This window comes from Staurois parvus, unplaced genomic scaffold, assembly GCF_062004578.1.
Source record: "Staurois parvus isolate SC_StPar_1 unplaced genomic scaffold, SC_StPar_1.0 ptg000423l, whole genome shotgun sequence".
Taxonomy (NCBI): domain Eukaryota; kingdom Metazoa; phylum Chordata; class Amphibia; order Anura; family Ranidae; genus Staurois; species Staurois parvus.
The window spans coordinates 2,930,723-2,954,701 of record NW_028318219.1 but is presented as its reverse complement, the minus strand read 5'-3'; the positions used below and the strand labels follow the sequence as shown (position 1 = coordinate 2,954,701).

General features: G+C 40.6%; 1 protein-coding gene across 3 annotated transcripts in view; it reads left to right on the top strand.

Annotated features, from left to right (window-relative positions):
* The window catches only part of GRIK5 (glutamate ionotropic receptor kainate type subunit 5), a 535,332-nt gene that overhangs the window by 457,020 nt on the left and 54,333 nt on the right, over positions 1–23,979 (top strand). For all 3 annotated transcript variants that reach the window (XM_089687354.1, XM_089687353.1, XM_089687352.1), the window contains one exon: positions 23,642–23,751. In XM_089687354.1, coding sequence (XP_089543480.1) covers positions 23,642–23,751 — 110 coding nt within the window. The remainder of the gene's footprint in view (positions 1–23,641; positions 23,752–23,979) is intronic.

Genomic DNA, 23,979 nt, shown 5'->3' with positions numbered 1-23,979 from the left:
AACGTGGGTCAGCGCATGGAAACAATTGTTTCCTGTGTGTCCCATTCACACTGCAATGCAGCCATGCTACATATTATAACAGCACATCATACAGAATGAAGTGTATATTTTATACATGTCAAATAAAGTTTGTACAAAACAAAACAAAAAAAGGAGCAGTGTGATGCAAACGGACAGCTGCCAGAGCGCTTTACCCCTCCAGCAGCTGTTTATTTGCATTTCACGGCTCCTTTTTTTTGTTTTGTTTGTCCACTATACTGTGAACCCTGCCTAAAACCAGAGGCTGAAAACATTTACAAAAATATATATTTAAAGCATATATATTTATATATTTTTTCCTTCATACATTTAATCTGGTACCATTCGGGAAAAGATTATCTGATATTTATATTTGACTAAGCCTGTAGGGTCAGAATTGGCCAATAGGATGAACTGCTCACTGGTTTCACATGTGTCTTTGGGTCTGTTGTGATATCCCTATCCCGGTGTCCCCAACGTCTCCTACCTGTTGTTGCAGTCAGGATAGAGTAGTGGTAGATTGTGATAGCCCTGGACCGGAAAGGATGGAAATTGTTTTACTGTAAATCCAACAAGAGATGGGGGAGTGCTCCTTGGAGGGGGTAAACCCATGATAACAGTGATGTGTGTGGACCTGGTGTGTTGGACCTGCTTGTGGACCTGGTGTTCGGATGTACTGCCTCTATGCAATAGGCAGATCACTCATCTAGGTAAACTCCTAGATATGTGGCTAGGAGGGCCTGGCAAAAACCCCACTTGGAGGTTTGTTTGAACAGAAATGTCTCATGCAGTCAACGTGTTTCGGGGAAATTGGACTCCCTCTTCTCCAGGGCATGAGTAGTAGTATTTATTGTTATCGGGAAGAGAAGGTCTTTGTAGCCTTCAATAGGGCTGAGAGTCAGCATCACCTCTTTGCAGCAACTTGACCTGGCCTTCATCTCGCACTGTAGCACTTGAACGTCGACCTAATATTTTCAACGTTGCATCCATTATAAGAACCCTTGTGAAGACGTTTAACCTGGAGCCTGCTACAGTGCTAGATTTGTTGAGAGATTGAAATATTTCTATATGTCTGTTTAAGATATATTTGGATAGATACAGAAGCTATAATATCAGTCATTAGATTGGGATAGATGACTATATATGTGGCATACTTTACACTACTAGTATCATTTATATTATTGAGATATTATTGAGATAGTTTACATAGGCTTTTAGATTTATCAAATAAACCATTTCAACAATTTTATGTAAATTTTTGTAACATATTCTTCTTGGGTCCGTAAGATAAAATAAGTCAATGTTTTCCTATGTCCTCTTTTCACATTGTATTGGTTCTGGCTGTCCCCCGACCAATTATTATCATATAAATGTATTGAAGGTTTTCGGTGTTATATTGAGATACTATTAGCATTTTCTCCTCTGATGGTGGTCAACCAATACAAACTTGTTTCCAAGGTTTTTATTGCCATTTGTCCCAGTGACAAAGACAGGAAGTGAGAGGAAATTTCCCCAGTTGAGACCCCAACATCTATAGGAACTTGACAGAAGAGCTACTCTTTCCCTACTCTATCCAAAACAAAGCACTAGTGGTTGGAATTGTAATCTAAGGAACCAGTGGGTAATTCATATCATGAAAATTCACAATTTTTAATTTTAGTTTTAGATAGACTTCATCCACCTCATTCTTTATTTTAGGATGGTGGGGCTATGTTCTAAGTATTACTCTTTTGAAGCATATTGGGCCATATTGGGACAACATAGACAGGTGACTTTGGTAAAAAAAAGGACATTTACCCAGAAGTCTTTCCATTTATGGACAGGATTATTTGCATACATTTTCCAGCAAACATTGCATGAAACATCTCTTTACCCAGTAATTACCTTCAGGATAGCTCATCAGATAGTTTTTTTTAATGTCGTATGTAACCTTTTCTGCAGGGTAATGTATATATATATTGTACAGTTTTTGCTCAGTTTATTGTGATTGAATGCAAAATATTTTTATGGTTATGGGACCTCTGAACCTAAAATAAAGGTGGAAGAACATTCACAAACGTATTGTATAATGGGACAAGTTCCTCTTTTACTGGCCTTTGAAATTACTTTAAAATGCAGGCCTAGCTACAAGTGTACTTGGAACAAGTAACTATACAACCCCTGACAAAAAGTATGTTATCACCACTCTTGGAAAATGTTCATTCAATTGTTTAATTGCGTATTAAAAAAAACAATCACAGTCATGCCTCAAAACTATTTTTATTTAACATTCCAACTTTCTGGCTTTAAGAAAACTTAAAAAAAGAAAAAAGAAAGAAAACTAGTTAATTGCAACTGTTTTTGCAGATCAAGCAGAGGAAAAAAATATAGAATCACTCAATGCTGAGGAAAATATTATGGAATCACCATGTACTTTGCAGTTCTAAAACAAACATCTGCATTAGATTATATATGCTAATTAGTCTGCAATTAAAAGAGCGCTTGCACACCTTGGTGAGCTATTTCACCAAGCTGATTGACATGAATCATGGCTCCAACACAAGAGATGTTGGTTAAGATGTCAGTTGAGAGCATTATAAAACTTCTTCAAGAAGGTAAATCACCACAGAATGTTGCAAAAGATGTTGGTTGTTCTCAGTCAGCTGTGTCTAAAATATGGACCAAGTACAAATCAAATGGCATTTGTAAAAGGGAAACGCACTGGTAGACCAAGATAGACATTAAAGCGTCAAGATAGAAAACTTAACGCAATATGCCTTGAAAACAGAAAATGCAGAACAAAACAAATGAGGAACAAATGGGCAGAAGCTGGAGTCAATGTCTGTGACCGAACTGTAAAACATTGCCTAAAGGAAATTAAATTTACATACAGAAAAGCCAAATGAAAACCATCATTAACACCTAAACACAAAAAAAGCTTACAGTGGGCTAAAGAAAAGTAATCATGGACTGTGGATGACTGGATGAAAGTGATATTCAGTGATGAATCACGAGTTTGCATTGGACAGGGTGATGATGCTGGAACTTTAGTTTGGTGCCATTCCAATGAAATGTATAAAGACGACTGCCTGAAGAAAACATGCAAATTTCCACAATCATTGATGATAAGGGGTTGCATGTCAGGTAAAGGTAAGGGGGAGATGACAGTCATTAAATCTTCAATAAATGCACAAGTTTATATTGAGATTTTGGAGACTTTTCTTATTCCATTAATTGAAAGGATGTTTGGTGATGATAACATAATTTTTTAGGATGATAATGCATCTTGTCATAGAGCAAACAAGAAAACTTTCCTTCAAGACAGACATATAGGGGTTTATTTACTAAAGCTGGAGAGTGCAAAATCAGACTCACTTCTGCATAGAAACCAATCAGCTTCCAGGTTTCATTGTCAAAGCTTCATTGAACAAGCTGAGGTTAGAAGCTGATTGGTTTCTATGCAGAAGGGAGTCTGATTTTGGACTTTCCAGCTTTAGTAAATAAACCCCATAATGTCAATGGCATGGCCTGCAAATAGTCCGGACCTCAATCCAATTGAAAATCTATGGTGGAAATGAAAGAAAATGGTCTATGAAAAAGCTCCAACCAGCAAAGCTGATCTGGCAACTGCAATAAGAAAAAGTTGGAGCCAGATTCATGAAGAATACTGTTTGTCGATAGCTAAATCCATGCCTCAGAGAATTCAAGCTGTTATAAAAGCCAGAAGAGGTGTCACAAAGTACTAGTGGTGTACTCGAGTGCTTTTGTTTTCTTGATTCTATAATATTTTCCTCAGAATTGTGTGATTCCATGTTTTTTTTTCCTGTGCTTGATCTACAAAAACAGTTGCAACTGACTACAGTTTTCTTTCTTTTTAATTTTTTTTGTGGTTCTTAAATCTAGAAGGTTGGAATGTTAAAAGAAAATAGTTTTGAGGCACGTCTGTGATTGTTTTTTTTCTACACAATTAAACAATTGAAAGACCATTTTCCAAAATTGGGGATTCCATACTCTTTGTCAGGGGTTGTAGCTGTGTGTAAAGATGCTCCACAACCAAACCACTGGCCCCTGGATCTCTAATCTTGAAGCCAAATCCTCTAGTGATACAGAATGTTATTTGTTCTCATTGATTAGAAGTTCCCAAACCTCAAGTACATTCACTTTATTTCTTAAACTACTATAACCTGCATAAATCACTGTTTAGTAAAAGAGTCTGAGTCCTATAGCATTCATGTGGTCTACTATGGCTGTAGTTACTGTCTTGCTTGGGAAGGGCATAACCAAGAGAGGCCATGCAGGACTTAATTGCTCTCCTGTTCCTGGTATATATTCACCTTTTATTTACTCACCTACTGCTCTTGAGGGTGAAGAGAAGAGGTCAAGTGTAATCGCCTGGCCATTCTGGTCAGAGCTTACACTAGGCTAAAGACCCCTTTCCACCCTGCTATGACAGCATTCAGGCCTGACCATTGGCTGCTCAGGCACCCAGATCTGCTTAATCCCCTGTACCATACTTGGCAGTTTGATGGATAAATGGAGCAGTGGAGGAGCAAAAGTATGGTGAATGTTAGCAGCTGCTGGGTTGGCAATTAAGTGAACGTGTCCCTTTGCCCTTCATGGCCAAACACATGTTCTTTTTAAGTAGACCTTGCTTACAAAATATTCCTAGTTACTCCTAATTATTTTATGGTGTAAAAACCAGTCCTGATTCTCTTCACCTTGCTATTATTTGTATGGTTTCGGAAAATATATTAAAGGCACAAGACTGACTCTGTTCTAAAAACATCCTGGCTAAGTGATGCAAGCAGACTACAAGGTCCCTAAAAGGACCCGTAGACACAATGATGGCCGCAAGCATGAGCAAATGATTGGACATTGGTGTGGTCTAGGCAAATCTAGAATTGAAGTGCCATCGTAATATTTGAATCCAAAAGAAAGATACCAAACATACATTGTTTACAAAACCAACGTGTTGCACCCCCTTCATCAGGGCTAAAATACACATAAAAATTTGTAGCACTTATAACTATTATACACATCAAAGTTATAATATAGAGTATAGTAATAAAATAAATATTGCTGCACAGTCTGACCATTTTTATAAACTGTTTTGACACATCTTAAAAACAAGAATATTTGTGTAGGAACCATAACAAAACTTTTTAGATGAACCTTGGGTGCCTTGGGTACTCTTACCTGACAGGCTTTTGCAGCCCACTCACCTTAGAGCACTGTATTCTGGGATGGCAAGAGCTGTGCCAGGTACCCTACCTAAAGTCAAGGTTGAGGTCCTCCTAGTGACTGTGCCTGGTTTTGGTTACAATCGCTCTTTAATAATAAATATGATCAGATTTGATCAGTGCTTTGTGTTTGTGAATGTCTTGGAGCTTTTTCAAGTAAACCTGTACTGCATTTTAAAAGAGCGGACACCACAAAATGCATGCTAGAACCTTTATTGGCCAGAAAAGCCTTCATTGTGCCCCCATCATATTTAGTTCCACTTAGTTACTAGGTTCTGATTTTTCACTGACTTCATCGCCAAGCTCTAGTATCGGTCATCCTCTTATCCAATGAAAGTAGTGTTTCTGCTCGTTGAATTAAGCTGATTGATCAGGAAAATGAGGCCCCAGTAATAAAATCAAACTATATCAGAGAGGAGCACATAAGAGAGTTTTCTGGTGAATAAAAGTCACAGCAAGAAATGTTCCATTTGAATAATGATACACAGGTTCATTGTAACAAAAGGCACTGCAGATTTTAGGTTTATTGGTCTCTTAAAACAATGGGATTGATGTACTACAACTGGAGAGTGCAAAATCTGTTGCAACTGTGCATGGTGGCCAATCAGCTTCTAACTTCAGCTTGTTCAATTAAGCTTTGACAATAAAACCTGGAAGCTGATTGGTTCAGATTTTGCACTATCCAGTTTTAGTAAATCAACCCCAATGTATACATGTGTTTACCCTTTCCTTCCTCTTCACAGCCCATCTGTCTCTTGTATGTGGGCATCACTCCATGCTTTGCGTCTATTGCTTAGAATACACACATCCACATACACAATAGGTATATCTTACATTGTCTCCCATACATATTTAGGTTCTCCATTCTGTACATTGTTACCAAAGAGCAGCCATCTAAACATCATCCCTTTTAAAGAAGAACTTCAATAGCTCAGTGGATTTGAATCATGGTGTGAGAAGACTATAACAGTGTCAGCTTCACTTATCTCTATTCACAGATTTCCATCCTCAAACATTTCTGCATGCTGTGTGCCTCTTAGCTATCTCTCGAAGCGTTTGGGAATTCACTATAGACTTTGAAGGCTAAAAAACTGTAGAGCAGAAGGCTCAGAAGTCACCCCACCTTTGCCCCTTCTTTCCTATACATTCAAGCAGTGGAGCTCTGTGAGACTGAACTGCATCTTCATGGCAAATGCAAAACAATAGGAGCGCAGGAGAATCTACAGATTTGTACATATTGTTGTCTATTTATATTTTTCCTTAAAGCCCAAATTACTGTAAATTTCAGTTTAAATTTGCTAAATACACTCAAGGTCCAATACAAATTAGCCCAAAATCAAAATAAATGGTGTTCAAAGTTTTAGGCCTAAGGCTAGGTTCACACGTGCTCACAATCCACGGGTGGTTGCGGGTGCAAGAGTCGCACCTGTTCTTCACCCACAGCCAAATCGCATTGCTCTTATGAGGCGTACGAGGCTGCCATTCATTCTGAATGGCACCTCCATTCATCTCAGCCCACAGCACTTTTGCTTGTGAGGGAACCACAGGGAAAAAGACTGCAGTTTCCCTATGACCACATATTAAAAAAGGTGCAAGCACCTTTTTTCTGCAGGATACATGGGCACAGCAGCCCATTCAAATTAATTGGCTGCCATGCCATGCTGAGCAAATGCGGTCCGCACAGTCCACAGTAGTGTGAACCTAGGCTCAATTACAGTTGCAGTTGTAGAGAAGTAAAAATAGATGGTTGAGCCATGTGACACCTCCATTCAACTGCCACCTCCCCCTCCTTCAGCTGCAAAGTTAGCCTTTTAGTGGTACACACATGCCACGGCCATGATGTTTTGTGTCACAGCAAATTACACAAAACATTCAAATGCGCAAACATTCCCCTTGGCACGTTCAGTAGACAGTATCGCCACCAAATGCACCTATTCAAGAGAAAGTGAAAGCATCACCACAACCAGGTTTGCAGAAGGTTGTGGAGAATTATTGCCTTTGTTGAAGCCCATTCAACTATCAAAAAAAAGGAACACAAGTGTAATCAAGCCTTTAAAGTTGGCTTTCTTTTTCTTTAGAAAGTAGACAGGGCCTAAGTAGAAAAGCCTGTCTCCTGCCAGCATGCTGCAGAGAAGGAGGCAGTGGTCTCTTTGCAGAGGTGAAGCCTATAGCTCTGCAGTCAGGAAGGCTCATGTCCATGCTTATTGGAGAGCTATAGCTCTGACTCAGCATGGGGTATGCCAGACCTCTGCTGAGAGACCACTGCTTCCACATTTTAGGTGACCCTGATCTGGTCCAAGGATACATTATTGCAGGCAGGCTGTTGTGCCTACAAGCACCCATGTTTATCTTCAAAAATGCAGAATACTTCTTGTTTATCAGGACATTGATTTTAAAGAAGATTCTTGTCTCAAAAGCCCTAAAACTGGGACCCGCTCGTCTCATTGGGTGACCAGGGGTCATGGAGGGAGGCAAGGAGTTGAGATGTTCTCACGTCCCCCTATACCTTCAGTAATAGGTCCTCTTTAGTAAGTTTGTTCTCACAATAAACAAATTTAACTAAGAGCAGGAGTGTAAAGCAGGCACCTCCATATGGATATATCACTGGATACCTGCTGGAGCACCCCAGGAGCCCTGGAACCTGAGGGGAGCTATTATGCAATTCTTGACTTTGGCAGTGCAGTTATTCCCTGACCCTCTCTGCCTCCTATATCCTTATTGCTGGTGCTATTTTTTTTTTTCAATGGAAATTGTTAACACATAACCTCCACAAATGTGTGAAATGTGACCTTAGTTCACTATCAATTTGTTAGCTTATAGTCTGCTCTATATTATGAGTGTTATAGGATAGGACTGTCATGAAGGTCTGTGGTCCAATAATAATTCACCAAAAACTTCTATTTCCACCCTCTACTTGTCTTCTTCTATAGACATCTATTCACCTGACTGCTGATCTTGTGATAACTCTTGACCCCTAAAAAGGTCCAGTGCTTATTACTATTCTGATTGGCCAGTCCTTCATATTATACAAGCAAATGAGAACATACTGTATAGTTTAGGAAAGCTGTACCAGATTGCTAAAAAGACAACGGGTATGCTGCAGTGTTAGTTTTGGTGATAGCATGGCACAAGACGCAGAAGAAAAATTGCTTTGGGGTTCATGTAGATCAGAGGTCTCTAATTTCAGCTCAGGGGCTGGATGAGGCCTGTTTCTTGCCTTTATCTTGCCTTTGGGGCCCTTTTCCATCCACTGACGCCAACAATGTGGCATAATTCCTGTCTCTGACACCAACAATGGGGCACAATTCCTCCCACTGATGTCAACGATGGGGCACAATTCTTCCCAATAATAAAAATGATAGTGCACTATTCCTTCCCCTGACACCAACAATTCAGCACTATTCCTCCCCCTGACACCAAAGACTGGGCACTATTTCTCCCACTGATAGTAATGGGGCACTATAGTCCACCCAAAGACAGGGCATTGTTTATTCCCACTGGAAACTGTAAATTACAAATTTACATATACTGTGTAGTGTCCAGAATATAGCCAATCAGATGGTGGTGGTTTATCCACTGGTAAATGATGGACCGTCCTTAAATAACTCCCCGTGTGCATAAATCTGGAAATCCGGTAAAGTGCGATCACAGTGGATATAGAAAGATTGCCCACTCACCGGAAGCGCAATCTTGTTGCTCAAGAATCAGATAAACAGGAGCATGGGTTCCCTTGATGGTGCAGCCTGGAGCAGGATCCTCTCCTCTGCAAATTTGGGTAATGGAGATGTCCCTTCTAGACACCCTGGAATGGGTAGGGTCTGGTCACTGGTTCCCTCCTCTAATCCTGGTAGTGCACCTGGGGTCTGTCTCCTGTGTGGGAAGGATGGTCGCTCAGATAACACACGGCTCTCCTTCCTCCGGTGATAACTGAACGGGAAAATCACAGAGAACTCTCCACTGAGGGAGGACACCACAGCCGCTTCAATGGGATTAGTTCAGAGCTGTGGAAGCTGCCATGACAGAGAAGTGAGCCAGTTCCTCCTCCTCCATGCTCATTTATTGAAGGATGATGATCATATGAAGCCATTTATTATCAAATAGTTGTTTGGCTCCTTTTTAAATCATAATGATAACAGAAATCACCCAAATGGCCCGGATCAAATGTTTCCTTACCTTGGAATGTTTGGCCTTGGTACAGACACACAAGGTGACACACACGGGTTAAGATGCCAATTAGAGGTTAATGTCCCACATCTGTGGCTTTTTAAATTGCAATTAGTGTCAGTGTATAAATAGTCAATGAGTTTGTTAGCTCTTACATGGAAGCACTGACTAGGCTAGATACTGAGCCATGGGGATCAGAAAAGAACTGTCAAAAGTCCTGCGTCACAAGGTAATGGAACTTTGTAAAAATGGAAAAGGACATAAAAAGATGTCCAAAGCCTTGAATATGCCAATCAGTACTGTTAAATCACCTATTAAGTAGTGGAAAGTTTGGGGATCTCTTGATAGCAAGCCAACGTCAGGTAGACCAAGAAAGATTGCAGCCATAACTGACAGAAGAATTATCCGGGATTCAAAGAAAAACCCACAGGAAACCTCAAAAGAAATACAGGCTGCTCTGGAAAAAGATGGTGTGGTTTATTTTAAGGAGTACAATACGGTGATACTTGAACAAAAATTAGGTGTTTGGTCGAGGTGCCAGAAAGAAGCTTTTACTGCACCAATGCCACAAAAAGCCCGGTTACAATATGCCTGACAACACCTTGACATACCTAACCGGGCCTTTTTGTGTCATTGATGCAGTAAAGGCTTCTTTCTGGCACCTCCACCATGCAGTTCATTTTTGTTCAAGTGTCATCATATTGTGCTCCTTCAAAACAACTACACTGTCTTTTTCCAGAGCAGCCTGTATTTTTCTCGTGGTTAACTATGGGTTTCCCTTTGTATCCTGAACAATTCTTCTGTCAGTTATGGCTGCAATCTTTCTTGGTCTACCTGACCTTGGCTTGGTATCAAGAGATCCCTGAACTTTCCACTTCTTAAGAGGTGATTTAACAGTACTGATTGGCATATTCAAGGCTTTGGACATCTTTTTATGTCCTTTTCCATCTGTATAAAGTTCCATTACCTTGTTACGCAGGACTTTTGACAGTTCTTTAGATGATCCCCATGGCTCAGTATCTAGCCTAGTCAGTGCTTCCATGTAAGAGCTAACAAACTCATTGACTATTTATACACTGACACTAATTGCAATTTAAAAAGCCACAGATGTGGGACATTAACCTCTAACTGGCATTTTAACCCGTGTGTGTCACTTTGTGTGTCTGTACCAAGGCCAAACATTCCAGGGGAGGGAAACGTTTGATCATAGCCATTTGGGTGATTTCTGTTATAATTATGATTTAAAAAGGAGCCAAACAACTATTTGATAATAAATGGCTTCATATGATCATCATCCTTCAATAAAAGAGCATTTTTTGGCATGATCAGCCATATTTACAATATAAAGGCTAAAATTTCACAATTTCTGCCAGGGTATGCAAACTTTTGAGCGCAACTGTATATATATGTACAGGGGTGGACTGACAACTCATGGGGCCCCCGGGAAAAAAGGGATCATGGGGCCCCTGTGTCTTTGCCCAAACTCAAAAAAGCCTATGAAAAAGGTACCAGGGGCATCTCTTGGCGCCCCCTACTGACCCCGGGCAGTGCCCGAGTTTCCAAATGGTCAGTCTGCCCTTGTATATGTATATAAAATGTAAATGGGTCCATAGAGTATACATAGGCCTCCATAAGATACATGAGCATAAACAATAATATACAATATAAAACCCGACGTGTTTCAACTCTTGAGGGATGCATGGTATTGGTGTCATAGGATCTAAACTGGCAACAGCAATATACTTCCTGGGAGGAAGGTAAAAATCACACCGTGGAAAGGCTCTGTCTTGTAAAAGTGCAAAGGACGCCAAAAAAATTCCAATGCTCTGGAGTGTTTATAAAGCATATCTATAAAGCTCCATGAGGATGGAAAGTGTGTCCAATACAAACAGACAGATGCTCCCTAATTCCATTGATTATCTAGTGCTGCTCTGCCCCACTCTCCCTCTATTGGCTGAATTGCCTGGCTTTTGTATTGGACGCAGTTACCACTTTCCATCCTCATGGAGCTTTATAGATACGCTTTATGAACACTACAGAGCAGTGGGATTTTTTGGCATCCTTCGCATTTTACAAGACAGAGCCATTCCCTGGCTTGGGGATTTTACCCATCGCCCTAGGAAGTATGTTGCAGTTGCCAGTTTAGGTCCTATGACACCAACACGATACATCCCTCTGAAGAATGTCAAAAGTTGAAATGCGTAAGTTATAATTTGCATATTTTTGTTTATGCTAATGTATCTTATGGTGGCTTATGTATGCTGTCTGGACCCATTTACTTATAATGTCCTTTTATATGCATTGGGTTTCGTGCAATTTTTAATATTTTCTATAATAAAGATAATTTTTTATTCTATTTATTTAGTTTTTGGTGCCTAAAAAGTCCCTTTCCCTGTTGCTGCCCTTCTTCATAAGTGAAATTCTAACTGTAAATGTGGTTTTCTTTTGGTGAAAAATGCACATATTGTATTGAAACCTATTATATATGTATACGAGCTTTCAAAAGAAATGATTGGACCCATTGATGGCAAGAAAGAATGTTCTGACGAATGATTTTCCTATGAATGTTGGAACAAAAATCTAACTATGTATAGCCAGATTAAGTACACTTCACACTAAATGTCAAAATATGTCTACAGTGATTGGAATGCGCTTTGCACACACATAAAACCCTATTAAAAAAAGGCCATCGAGATAATGGAAATTTTTGTTTTTATAGGGTTACCATTATAGGTACTATAGTTATTATAGGTACTACACAGTATATACTATAGGTTATAGCAGGGTCGGACTGACCATTCGAGCAGTCGGGCACTGCCCGAGGGCCCGGGGTCAGTAGGGGGCCCCATGAAATGCCCCTGTTACCTTTTTATAGGCTTTTTTGGGTGTGCTTTGAGTGTGGGCAAGGACACAGGGGCCCCATGATCCCCTATTGCCCAGGGGCCCCATGAGTTGTCAGTCCGCCCCTGGGTTATAGTAACCTGTAATATATCTGTGGGGTGTTCAGCAGTGACATGCAGCCTCCTTAATAACCCATTGATGCCTATATGATTTTTACAAAACACATATCGATCCAATATTTTTCATATCAATTATAGAAATGTATCACCAGTTACTGCCTCCCAGTAGCTTTTCAATTGGTGTAACTTTAAAAGCCCAATATATGAGTAGATATTTTATAATGACATGGTGAGTTGAGATGAACCAGGTCAGGACCATTTATACTCCATCTGTCGCGTTCTTGCAAAATAAAACAAGTATGTGCTCACCTTGTCCTCAGTTACTGTTTACCCATTTTCAGTATATTTCTGTGTAATGCAGCAAATTTATCAAGCCTCCCTCTTTCTATACAGACTAGTCTGACACTTCTGAATATGATGTCCTTTCTTGACACATCCATCAGTGTGTGCTGTCATTTGTCTGTCACACCATGTCCTCTGTCCTACATGTGTCCTCTGCCGCCTAACAATTGTCGTTCCATTTTATAATCTCGCTAATGCTGCCCCAGATGTTCTGCAGAAGTAGGGTGCTTCCGCTATTACACATCTATAGAAAAAATTGGCCTTATGAAATATACTATACAAATACCATACACAGCATCAGGGACAGAGTCAGAGTACATCTATCTATCTAACCATCAATCCAACCATCCATCCATTCTTATGCACATCTATATAAAAAACCCTATAAAATGCGTTATACAAATACTACAGTCAGGTCCATAAATATTGGGACATCGACACAATTCTAACATTTTTGGCTCTATACACCACCACAATGGATTTGAAATTAAACGAACAAGATGTGCTTTAACTGCAGACTGCCAGCTTTAATTTGAGGGTATTTACATTCAAATCAGGTGAATGGTGTAGGAATTACAACAGTTTGCATATGTGCCTCCCACTTGTTAAGGGACCAAAAGTAATGGGACAGAATAATAATCATAAATCAAACTTTCACTTCTTAATACTTGGTTGCAAATCCTTTGCAGTCAATTACAGCCTGAAGCCTGGAACGCATAGACATCACCAGATGCTGGGTTTCATCCCTGGTGATGCTCTGCCAGGCCTCTACAGCAACTGTCTTCAGTTCCTGCTTGTTCTTGGGGAATTTTCCCTTCAGTTTTGTCTTCAGCAAGTGAAATGCATGCTCAATCGGATTCAGGTCAGGTGATTTACTTGGCCACTGCATAACATTCCACTTCTTTCCCTTAAAAAAGTCTCTGGTTGCTTTTGCAGTATGCTTTGGGTCATTGTCCATCTGCACTGTGAAGCGGCGTCCAATGAGTTCTGAAGCATTTGGCTGAATATGAGCAGATAATATTGTCTGAAACACTTCAGAATTCATCCTGCTGATTTTGTCAGCAGTCACATCATCAATAAATACAAGAGAACCAGTTCCATTGGCAGCCATACGTGACCACGCCATGACACTACCACCACCATGCTTCACTGATGAGGTGGTATGCTTAGGATCATGAGCAGTTCCTTTCCTTCTCCATACTCTTCTCTTCCCATCACTCTGGTACAAGTTGATCTTGGTCTCATCTGTCCATAGGATGTTGTTCCAGAACTGTGAAGGCTTTTTTAGATGTCGTTTGGCAAACTCTAATCTGGCCTTCCTGTTTTTGAGGCTCACCAATGGTTTACATCTTGTGGTGAACCCTCTGTATTCACTCTGGTGAAGTCTTCTCTTGATTGTTGACTTTGACACACATACACCTACCTCCTGGAGAGTGTTCTTGATCTGGCCAACTGTTGTGAAGGGTGTTTTCTTCACAAGGGAAAGAATTCTTCGGTCATCCACCACAGTTGTTTTCCGCGGTCTTCCAGGTCTTTTGGTATTGCTGAGCTCACCGGTGCGTTCCTTCTTTTTAAGAATGTTCCAAACAGTTGTTTTGGCCACGCCTAATGTTTTTGCTATCTCTCTGATGGGTTTGTTTTGTTTTTTCAGCCTAATGATGGCTTGCTTCACTGATAGTGACAGCTCTTTGGATCTCATCTTGAGAGTTGACAACAACAGATTCCAAATGCAAATAGCACACTTGAAATGAACTCTGGACCTTTTATCTGCTCATTGTAATTGGGATAATGAGGGAATAACACACACCTGGCCATGGAACAGCTGAGAAGCCAATTGTCCCATTACTTTTGGTCCCTTAAGAAGTGGGAGGCACATATGCAAACTGTTGTAATTCCTACACCGTTCACCTGATTTGGATGTAAATACCCTCAAATTAAAGCTGACAGTCTGCAGTTAAAGCACATCTTGTTCGTTTCATTTCAAATACATTGTGGTGGTGTATAGAGCCAAAAATGTTAGAATTGTGTCGATGTCCCAATATTTATGGACCTGACTGTATGCACAACATCAAGGACAGCATCAGAGTACATGTCTTTTTATCTATCTATCTATCTATCTATCTATCTATCTATCTATCTATCCTTATGCACATTATTTATTTATTTATTTCAGGTACTTATATAGCGCCGTCAATTTACTCAGCACTTTACATATATACATATATATATATATATTGTACATTCACATCAGTCCCTAACCCTCAAGGGGTGTACAATCTAAGGTCCCTAACTAACATTCATACATACACATACTAGGGCCAATTTAGACAGGATCCAAGTAACCCACCAGCATGTCTTTGGAGTGTGGGAGGAAACCGGAGTACCCGGAGGAAACCCACGCAGCCACAGGGAGAACATGCAAACTCCAGACAGGTGGTTGGGATTTGAACCAACAACCCTAGTACTGCCAGACGGAAGTGCTAACCACTAAGCCACTGTGCCTACTGTATATACATAAAATAACCATATGAAATGCACTATACAAATACCATACACAACATCAGGGACAGCATCAGACATCAGAGTACATCTGTCTGTCAGTCTGGCAGTTCATCTATCTATCTATCTATCTATCTATCTATCTATCCTTATGCACATCTATATAAAAAAAGAACTCTATAGAATGCACTATACAAATACTATATACAACATCAGGGACAGCATCAGGTTACATTTGTCTGTCCATCTAACTATCTATCTACGTAATGCACCCTCTCTGCTGGTATATATATGTAGATCCCGCACCTGCCGTTACTACCTCCTCTACTGCTATTACCTTTCTTATTCCCATTTAGTGTCTTGGCACAAGAGTATAATAAATGACTGATGTACTTACATAGGATCTTGTTGGAAGAGGCTAGCAGAAATATCCTGTGGAAAAATGCAAATACAGTCTGTGTACACATCCATGAAATTCTTTTTACATTCATTTTTTTAACCACGGATTACATGTACCCATGTAGATGCATTTATATGCATAGAGATGCCTACATGCATAAATTACTTACCGCAAGCGCACATTTTTCAATTTTTGTTTTACAGATCTGAGCACAGCGCAGTGATCATAACTCATTGTGTGTGTACTGACTCATAGAAAACAATGCACTGTGTTCAGATTCTGTATACTAAAAAGAAAAGTTGCATGTTTTATGGTCCTGTGCAAGGACCCTTAGGCTTCAGATTTATACTATCAGCTATTATTGTTCATACCTTGTACTGTGCTCCATCCCATGTACACGTTTTTTGCAGGATGTGTACACCCTTCAGACATGTTGGATATGTATACTTTTTATTGGCATATACACAATCCATTCCCTAGAACTCTCCTTCCCTCAAAGTGTATACCCAGCACAATGTGATCTGCATACTTGACAATGTTTCGTGTGTGTGCTCATTTCTATTCATATATAGTGTTCATCCAGGAGTAGTCAAGAAGGCAGTGAAAAGAGTCAGTCATTTTTCACGTTACTGCAGTCAGATCAGTTATTAAAATAATTTCTGGTTGGTTGCTTTAGGTCTCTGAACTTTGACCCATCACCATTACTCTTTTGCCCTGCTTTACTGAGTAGCTGGTCTTACACTAGTACATTTTCAAACAATTGTGTGAACATTCTTCAAAATACTTCAAATACAAGAAAATCTTGATGTCTTCCTGAATGTTGTTCAAAAGTACTTCAAAATTTCATTTACTCTTAACATTCCATTTTGGAATGAATGGACTTTTCCAAAAGAAAACCACATACACTGTTAGATAATTTGTTCACAAAAAAAATTCCATATAGCTCTTTCAAATTTTCTTGTCACTGTGGTTGAAAGTGAATGCCGATTTGGCCCCGCTAATGATTAGAGAATCAAATGAATGCTCTTGAAATGAAACATTTTTAACAAAATCCTACTGGTGTATGTCCAGATTAATCCTGACCATGTACTTTGTCTAGGAGTGTAATTCAATGTAATAGAAATCCGTTGCACATCACTTCAATTATTTTTCTTACCTCTCCAAAGACCATGTTAAAGTAAAAATGGAAATCCAACAAAATGTTTCCTGTTTAATTTATTACTGTCTGTGTCCTGTACAGGGACATTTCCCATCACTTCCTGTCTTGGTGACCATTGTCATTGGGGCATGAAGGGAAGAAAATCTCCACAACAGAGCCACAGGCAACAGTAATAATTTTCTTGGCCACAATCACATGATACAGATGGGCTGTGATTGACCTTGTCTGTACCATGTAACAGGGGCGGACTGACAACTCATGGGGCCCCCGGGCAATAGGGGATCATGGGGCCCCTGTGTCCTTGCCCAAACTCAAAAAAGCCTATGAAAAAGGTACCAGGGGCATTTCATGGGGCCCCCTACTGACCCTGGGCCCCCGGGCAGTGCCCGAGTTTCCAAATGGTCAGTCCACCCCTGCCATGTAATCAATGTGACCAAGCACAGAGATAAACACAATAGTACACAATGAATGGAAGCCGATGGGCACAGCAGGTGACAGATCACACTGCAGCACAGCCCTAAGCTGGGAGGTTGTCATATGACGTCCACCCAGGATAGTGGAACTCCCGCTCTGCCATCATTTGTCTATAGGCTGGGAGGGAGATGGTTAAAGTATATGTAAATCCTTACCTTGTAAAACAGCCCATCCAGTTTAAAATAAAAATGAAAGGCAAAGCATTTGCGTATAGATATAGAGAATGCTATAAATACTTTTTTTTTATACAGTTGTGTTCAAAATAATAGCAGTCAGACATCACTAACCTGATCAATCACTCTTTTTGGTAGCAATGATATTTCTATATGGTAAATAAATTACTAGCAGGTGTAGTAGAGTAATAGAAATCCAACAGATATGTTTGAAAGGCTATTAGAAACACGTAGAGATGGGAAACACGGTGTTACAAAAATGTATAGAATACTTACAGAACTAGACACAGACACAAAGTTAATTTTCATAACAAATTGGGAAAGAGATATGGGGGTGGGGATAGATGAAGATCAACAGAATAAGATATTTAGATTAGTTCACGAGAGTGTTAGTATGAGAGACGTTGAGATTAACTATAAATGTTTGACACGATGGCATATTACACCGAGTACTGAGCACAGGATGAGGGGGGAGAATTCAAAAATGTGTTGGAGAGGATGTGGGGAAGAGGGCACGGTGTTTCACATATGGTGGCAATGTCCAAAAATTCAGGTTTTCTGGAAGACAATAGTCAAATTAATAGAAATAATAACTGGAAATGACATAGGATTAGACCCAACCATGTGTCTCCTACATAGTGTTGAGACAACAGTAAATAAATATAAAGAATCAGGTGTATGGTACTACTTAAGTGCAGCAAAAGGGTTGATCCCCAAGTTTTGGCGGAAGACAGAGGTACCAACGGAGGAGGATTGGATCAATAGGGTAAACCAGATTAGCAGAATGGAAAAATCTTATCATATGCAGGAAGACAGGATGAAAATATACTATTCACGATGGGAAAAATGGGAAAAATCGGGATTGAAAGAGAAATATAGAAAACTCTAAACTAGGAAGCTATTCGAAGTTACTGGGACTAGAGAGACTGGAGACCTTGCAGAGGGGAGGGAGGGGGGGAAGGGGGGAAATGGTGGGTTGGGAGGGAAGGGAAATAAAAGTGGTAAATAGAAGGGACAGAGTAGAAATGTATTGATATTTATATGTATTGTGTCTCTTCTTATGGAAATTTTGTAATAATGTGATTTAAAAAAAAAAAAAAAAAAAAATAGAAATCCAACAGACCCAACAGTCATGACATGCATGCTGCTGATTCTGTGTCATTGAATCACTAATTGAAAGGGGCATGTTCAAAATAATAGCAGTGTGGAGTTCTATTAGTGAGGTCATTCATTCTTTGAAAAACAGGTGGCAGGAAGGAAGGCAGCAAATGTTGTACATGCTGGTTACAGTGCATTTCTCTCTGAAATTCTGAGGAAAATAGGTAGTTCCAGACATTGTTCAGAAGAACAGCGTACCTTGATTAAAAAGTTGATTGGAGAGGGGAAAACATATAAAGAAGTGCAGAAAATGATAGGCTGCTCAGCTAAAATGATCGCAAATGCTTTAAAATGGCAACCAAAACCTGAAAGACGTGGAAGAAAGCAAAAAACTACCATTGGAATGGATAGAAGAATAGCCAAAATGGCAAGGACTCAGCCAACAATCATCTCCAGGAAGATCAAAGAAGGTGTGACGTTCCCTGTGAGTACTGTTACAATTAGAAGACGCCTATGTGAAACCAAGCTATCTGCAAGAAGCCCCCGCAAAGTCCCACTGTTGAAAAAAAGACATGTGCTGAAGAGGTTACAATTTGCCAAAGAGCACATTGACTGGCCTAAAGAGAAATGGTGCAACATTTTGTGGACTGATGAAAGTAAGATTGTTCTTTTTGGGTCTAGTGGCCGGAGACAGTTTGTCAGACGACCCCCAAACACTGAATTCAAGCCACAGTACACTGTGAAGACAGTGAAGCATGGTGGTGCAAGCATCATGATATGGGGATGTTTCTCATACTACGGTGTTGGGCCTATTTAACGCATTTTAATACATCAGAATACTTGAAGAGGTCATGCTGCCTTATGCTGAAGAGGAAATGCCCTTGAAATGGGTGTTCCAACAAGACAACGACCCCAAACACACCAGTAAATGTGCAACATCTTGGTTCCAGACCAACAAGATTGACGTTATGGAGTGGCCAGCCCAATCAAAAATGCAGTTTCTGAGGCAAAACCAAGAAATAGAGAAGAACTGTGGAATGTAGTCCAATCATCCTGGGCTGGAATACCTGTTCACAGATGCCAGAAGTTGGGTGACTCCATGCAACACAGATGTACAGCAGTTCTCAGAAACAGTGCTTATACAACTAAAAAATCATTAAGTGATTCAAAGGAAAGCAAAATCTTCAAACATTTTTCAGTTTATATAGTGAATGTTTGAGCTTGTAAAGAATACAAACACTGCTATTTTTTTGAACAGTCTAATATTCACTTTTCTTCAATTTTTTTAGAGGAACAACACAAATTTGATCTATTTTTCTTCATGTTTTGATTTGGAATAGAATGTGTTGTGTTCCCAATGCATTTGTGTGTATGCAAATAAAAGCTATTAGAAGGATTGTGAGCTTTATTCACTTTTTTCAACACATTGCTATTATTTTGAACACAACTGTAAGTGATCACATTTCCTCTGTTCTCAGCTGGGAGGAAAAGAAACAGAAGCACACTGAACTTCCCAGTGAAAGACTGTGCAGGGGTAAGAGGGCTGTCAGGACAAGTCTGCTCATTGGAGGAGAGCACAGCTAGAGAACTAACCACATGCTGTTCTCCTGCTTAGTGTGGTCAGTTTTTAATAGGAAAGCAGAGGGACTGGCAGGAACACCAGGGATTTCACACAAAGCAATACAAAGAGAACAGGGCACTTTTTCATACATGTACATGGTACAGCAGGCACATATCAGGAATATGCAATGTTGGCTTTAAATATTCCCATACTCTACGAAAAAGGTGTTTTTGCTGCTGTCCGTGTACCCAATGAAGGGATATCTTCCTGTTTTCTGTCCTTCTGACTGTGAACTACCAAGATTTCTCCCCAGCACAATATCAATAAAAATATGGCAGGGGTTCTAACCCTTATCCACGGTGATCAAAATATAAGACGTTCCTGGGGTTTCACTTTTATCAACTTCTGCTTGTGCCATTCTAGCAGCATTATCATCACTGCAGTACGCTAATTACCAGTAGACATAGGGCTGAATTTAACATAGTTAACATAGGTTGCAGCCTAAGGCAGCAGGGATGCCAGGGACGGCAAACAACCACTAATGTGTCATGTCAGTAACACATGTATAATAATAGGTTCCAAGGTTCTGGCCTACCTGCCAGTGCCATATACAGTCAGATCCATAAATATTGGGACATTGACACAATTCTAACATTTTTGGCTCTATACACCACCACAATGGATTTGAAATGAAACTAACAAGATGTGCTTTAACTGCAGACTGTCAGCTTTAATTGAGGGTATTTACATCCAAATCAGGTGAACGGTGTAGGAATTACAACAGTTTGCATATGTGCCTCCCAATTGTTAAGGGACCAAAAGTAATGGGACAGAAAAATAATCATAAATCAAACTTTCACTTTTTAATACTTGGTTGCAAATCCTTTGCAGACAATTACGGCCTGAAGTCTGGAACGCATAGACATCACCAGACGCTGGGTTTCATCCCTGGTGATGCTCTGCCAGGCCTCTACTGCAACTGTCTTCAGTTCCTGCTTGTTCTTGGGGCATTTTCCCTTCAGTTTTGTCTTCAGCAAGTGAAATGCATGCTCATTTGGGTTCAGGTCAGGTGATGGACTTGGCCATTGCATAACATTCCACTTCTTTCCCTTAAAAAACTCTTTGGATGCTTTTGCAGTATGCTTTGGGTCATTGTCCATCTGCACTGTGAAGCGACGTCCAATGAGTTCTGAAGCATTTGGCTGAATATGAGCAGATAATATTGCCTGAAACACTTCAGAATTCATCCTGCTGCTTTTGTCAGCAGTCACATTATCAATAAATACAAGAGAACCAGTTCCATTGGCAGCCATACATGCCCACGCCATGACACTACCACCACCATGCTTCACTGATGAGGTGGTATGCTTAGGATCATGAGCAGTTCCTTTCCTTCTCCATACTCTTCTCTTCCCATCACTCTGGTACAAGTTGATCTTGGTCTCATCTGTCCATAGGATGTTGTTCCAGAACTGTGAAGGCTTTTTTAGATGTCGTTTGGCAAACTTTAATCTGGCCTTCCTGTTTTTGAGGCTCACCAATGGTTTACATCTTGTGGTGAACCCTCTGTATTCACTCTGGTGAAGTCTTCTCTTGATTGGTGACTTTGACACACATACACCTACCTCCTGGAGAGTGTTCTTGATTTGGCAAACTGTTGTGAAGGGTGTTTTCTTCACCAGGGAAAGAATTCTTCGGTCATCCACCACAATTGTTTTCCGTGGTCTTCCGGGTCTTTTGGTGTTGCTGAGCTCACCGGTGCGTTCCTTCTTTTTAAGAATATTCCAAACAGTTGTTTTGGCCACGCCTAATGTTTTTGCTCTCTCTCTGATGGGTTTGTTTTGTTTTTTCAGCCTAATGATGGCTTGCTTCACTGATAGTGACAGCTCTTTGGATCTCATCTTGAGAGTTGACAGCAACAGATTCCAAATGCAAACAGCACACTTGAAATGAACTCTGGACCTTTTATCTGCTCATTGTAATTGGGATAATGAGGGAATAACACACACCTGGCCATGAAACAGCTGAGAAGCCAATTGTCCCATTACTTTTGGTACCTTAACAAGTGGGAGGCACATATGCAAACTGTTGTAATTCCTACACCATTCACCTGATTTGAAGGCAGAGGCCTGTGGTCTAGTGGTTAGGGAGGAGGACTGCGAAGCACATTCACCTGATTTGGATGTAAATACCCTCAAATTAAAGCTGACAGTCTGTGGTTAAAGCACATCTTGTGCGTTTCATTTCAAATCCATTCTGGTGGTGTATAGAACCAAAAATGTTAGAATTGTGTCGATGTCCCAATATTTATGGACCTGACTGTATATTTATTCTTCCTGTCCCTGCATGATTTACCATTTTGTTGTTGGAAAATTATGCTAGTAGGTTAGGATGACAGTCCTGCCTCGGCATGCCTTGTGTAGCTATAACATCTGGTTTTGTTAAACTTACCCTCATTCAAACATCCTGTAAGATCTGGACATTCAGTTCCTGAGGCAAGAATTAGCAGTGTCTTGCTGCTGGAATTACATGTGGTTGTGGACAGCCCAGGGGCAGACTGACCATTCCTGCACTCAGGCACTGCCCGAGGGCCCAGGGTCAGTAGGGGGCCCCATGAGATGCCCCTGGTACATTTCATAGGCTTTTTTGGGTGTGGTTTGAGTGTGGGCAAAGACACAGGGACCCCATGATCCCCTATTGCTTGGGGGCCCCATGAGTTGCTAGTCCGCCCGTGGGACAGCCATAGCTAAGATGCCTTCCACAGCTGTCCACCGCTGTTCATATGCATCTACACATCCAGCGGTTACCTTTGACTAGGGTCAGACTGCCAGCTCTGGATTCAGTCCACCTTTGTCCAGGGCTGGCCATCTGATCTTAGCCACAGATGACCTCAGGATGTGCAGATATATGCAAACAGTGGTGGAGAGTGGTGTTGCCTGTCAGTCAGTCATTGCCTTGTACACAGTAGCTGGTTGCAGTTGTCTGCAACCACCTGTGATTCCAGCCACAAAAACTGACTAATTCTTGCTGCTGGACTATATAGGATGTGTGAATCAGAGCTTAGGCTAGTCAATCAGCTAAGGTAGGAGGATGGAACAGATGGCCTAGGGGGGCAAGACAATTTTAGCAATATTACATATTTATTAATTTATCCAAAAGGTGTCCAGGTAAAGTATATTATAGATAGGGTTGTCCACCTGTACTGCTAGGCCTCAGAGCAGTTGCACGGACTACTGTGGCTATAGTTTCCCCCCTGGCCTCGTGTTTATTGTGTACCCAGTTTACACTGCATTTTCATGTTTAGTGGTATGAATTTGAAACTGTAATCTTCCTTCTATAAATACATAACTGTACACACATGACACATGATATTCCCATGCATGCACATTTGCTGTATATACACATGACATAAGTGATTTTTCCCTTAGAGCTATAGACTTCATAGTGTGACATCTCATATACATGTATACCCTTTTCGCTGTGCTCTCTCCTTGTATTTGTGCACCCTAAGCCTCGCAGTGTGCCTCTCGTATACATATGTTCCCTCCTGTATATATTCCCATGTCTCCCACAGGGCCGGAAGCCTGGGTACTTCTCCTTCTTGGATCCTTTCTCTCCTGCTGTCTGGCTCTTCATGTTGTTGGCTTATCTGGCCGTCAGCTGTGTGCTGTTCTTGGCAGCCAGGTAATAACCCCTGTTTATCCAACCTCCCTGTGCACTGAACTATATATACATCTGCTGTAATGAGCCCTGTGTACCTCTAATGTGCTGAACCCTTATCACCTTTAGTATGCTGAGCCCTATGCACCTAAATGTTCTGTGCAGCCTGACATTCCAGAACTTTTGCATGATCCCTGTGCATCGTAATACATTTTTAGTTGTGAAAACCTTAGTAAGCTTGGATATTTTATG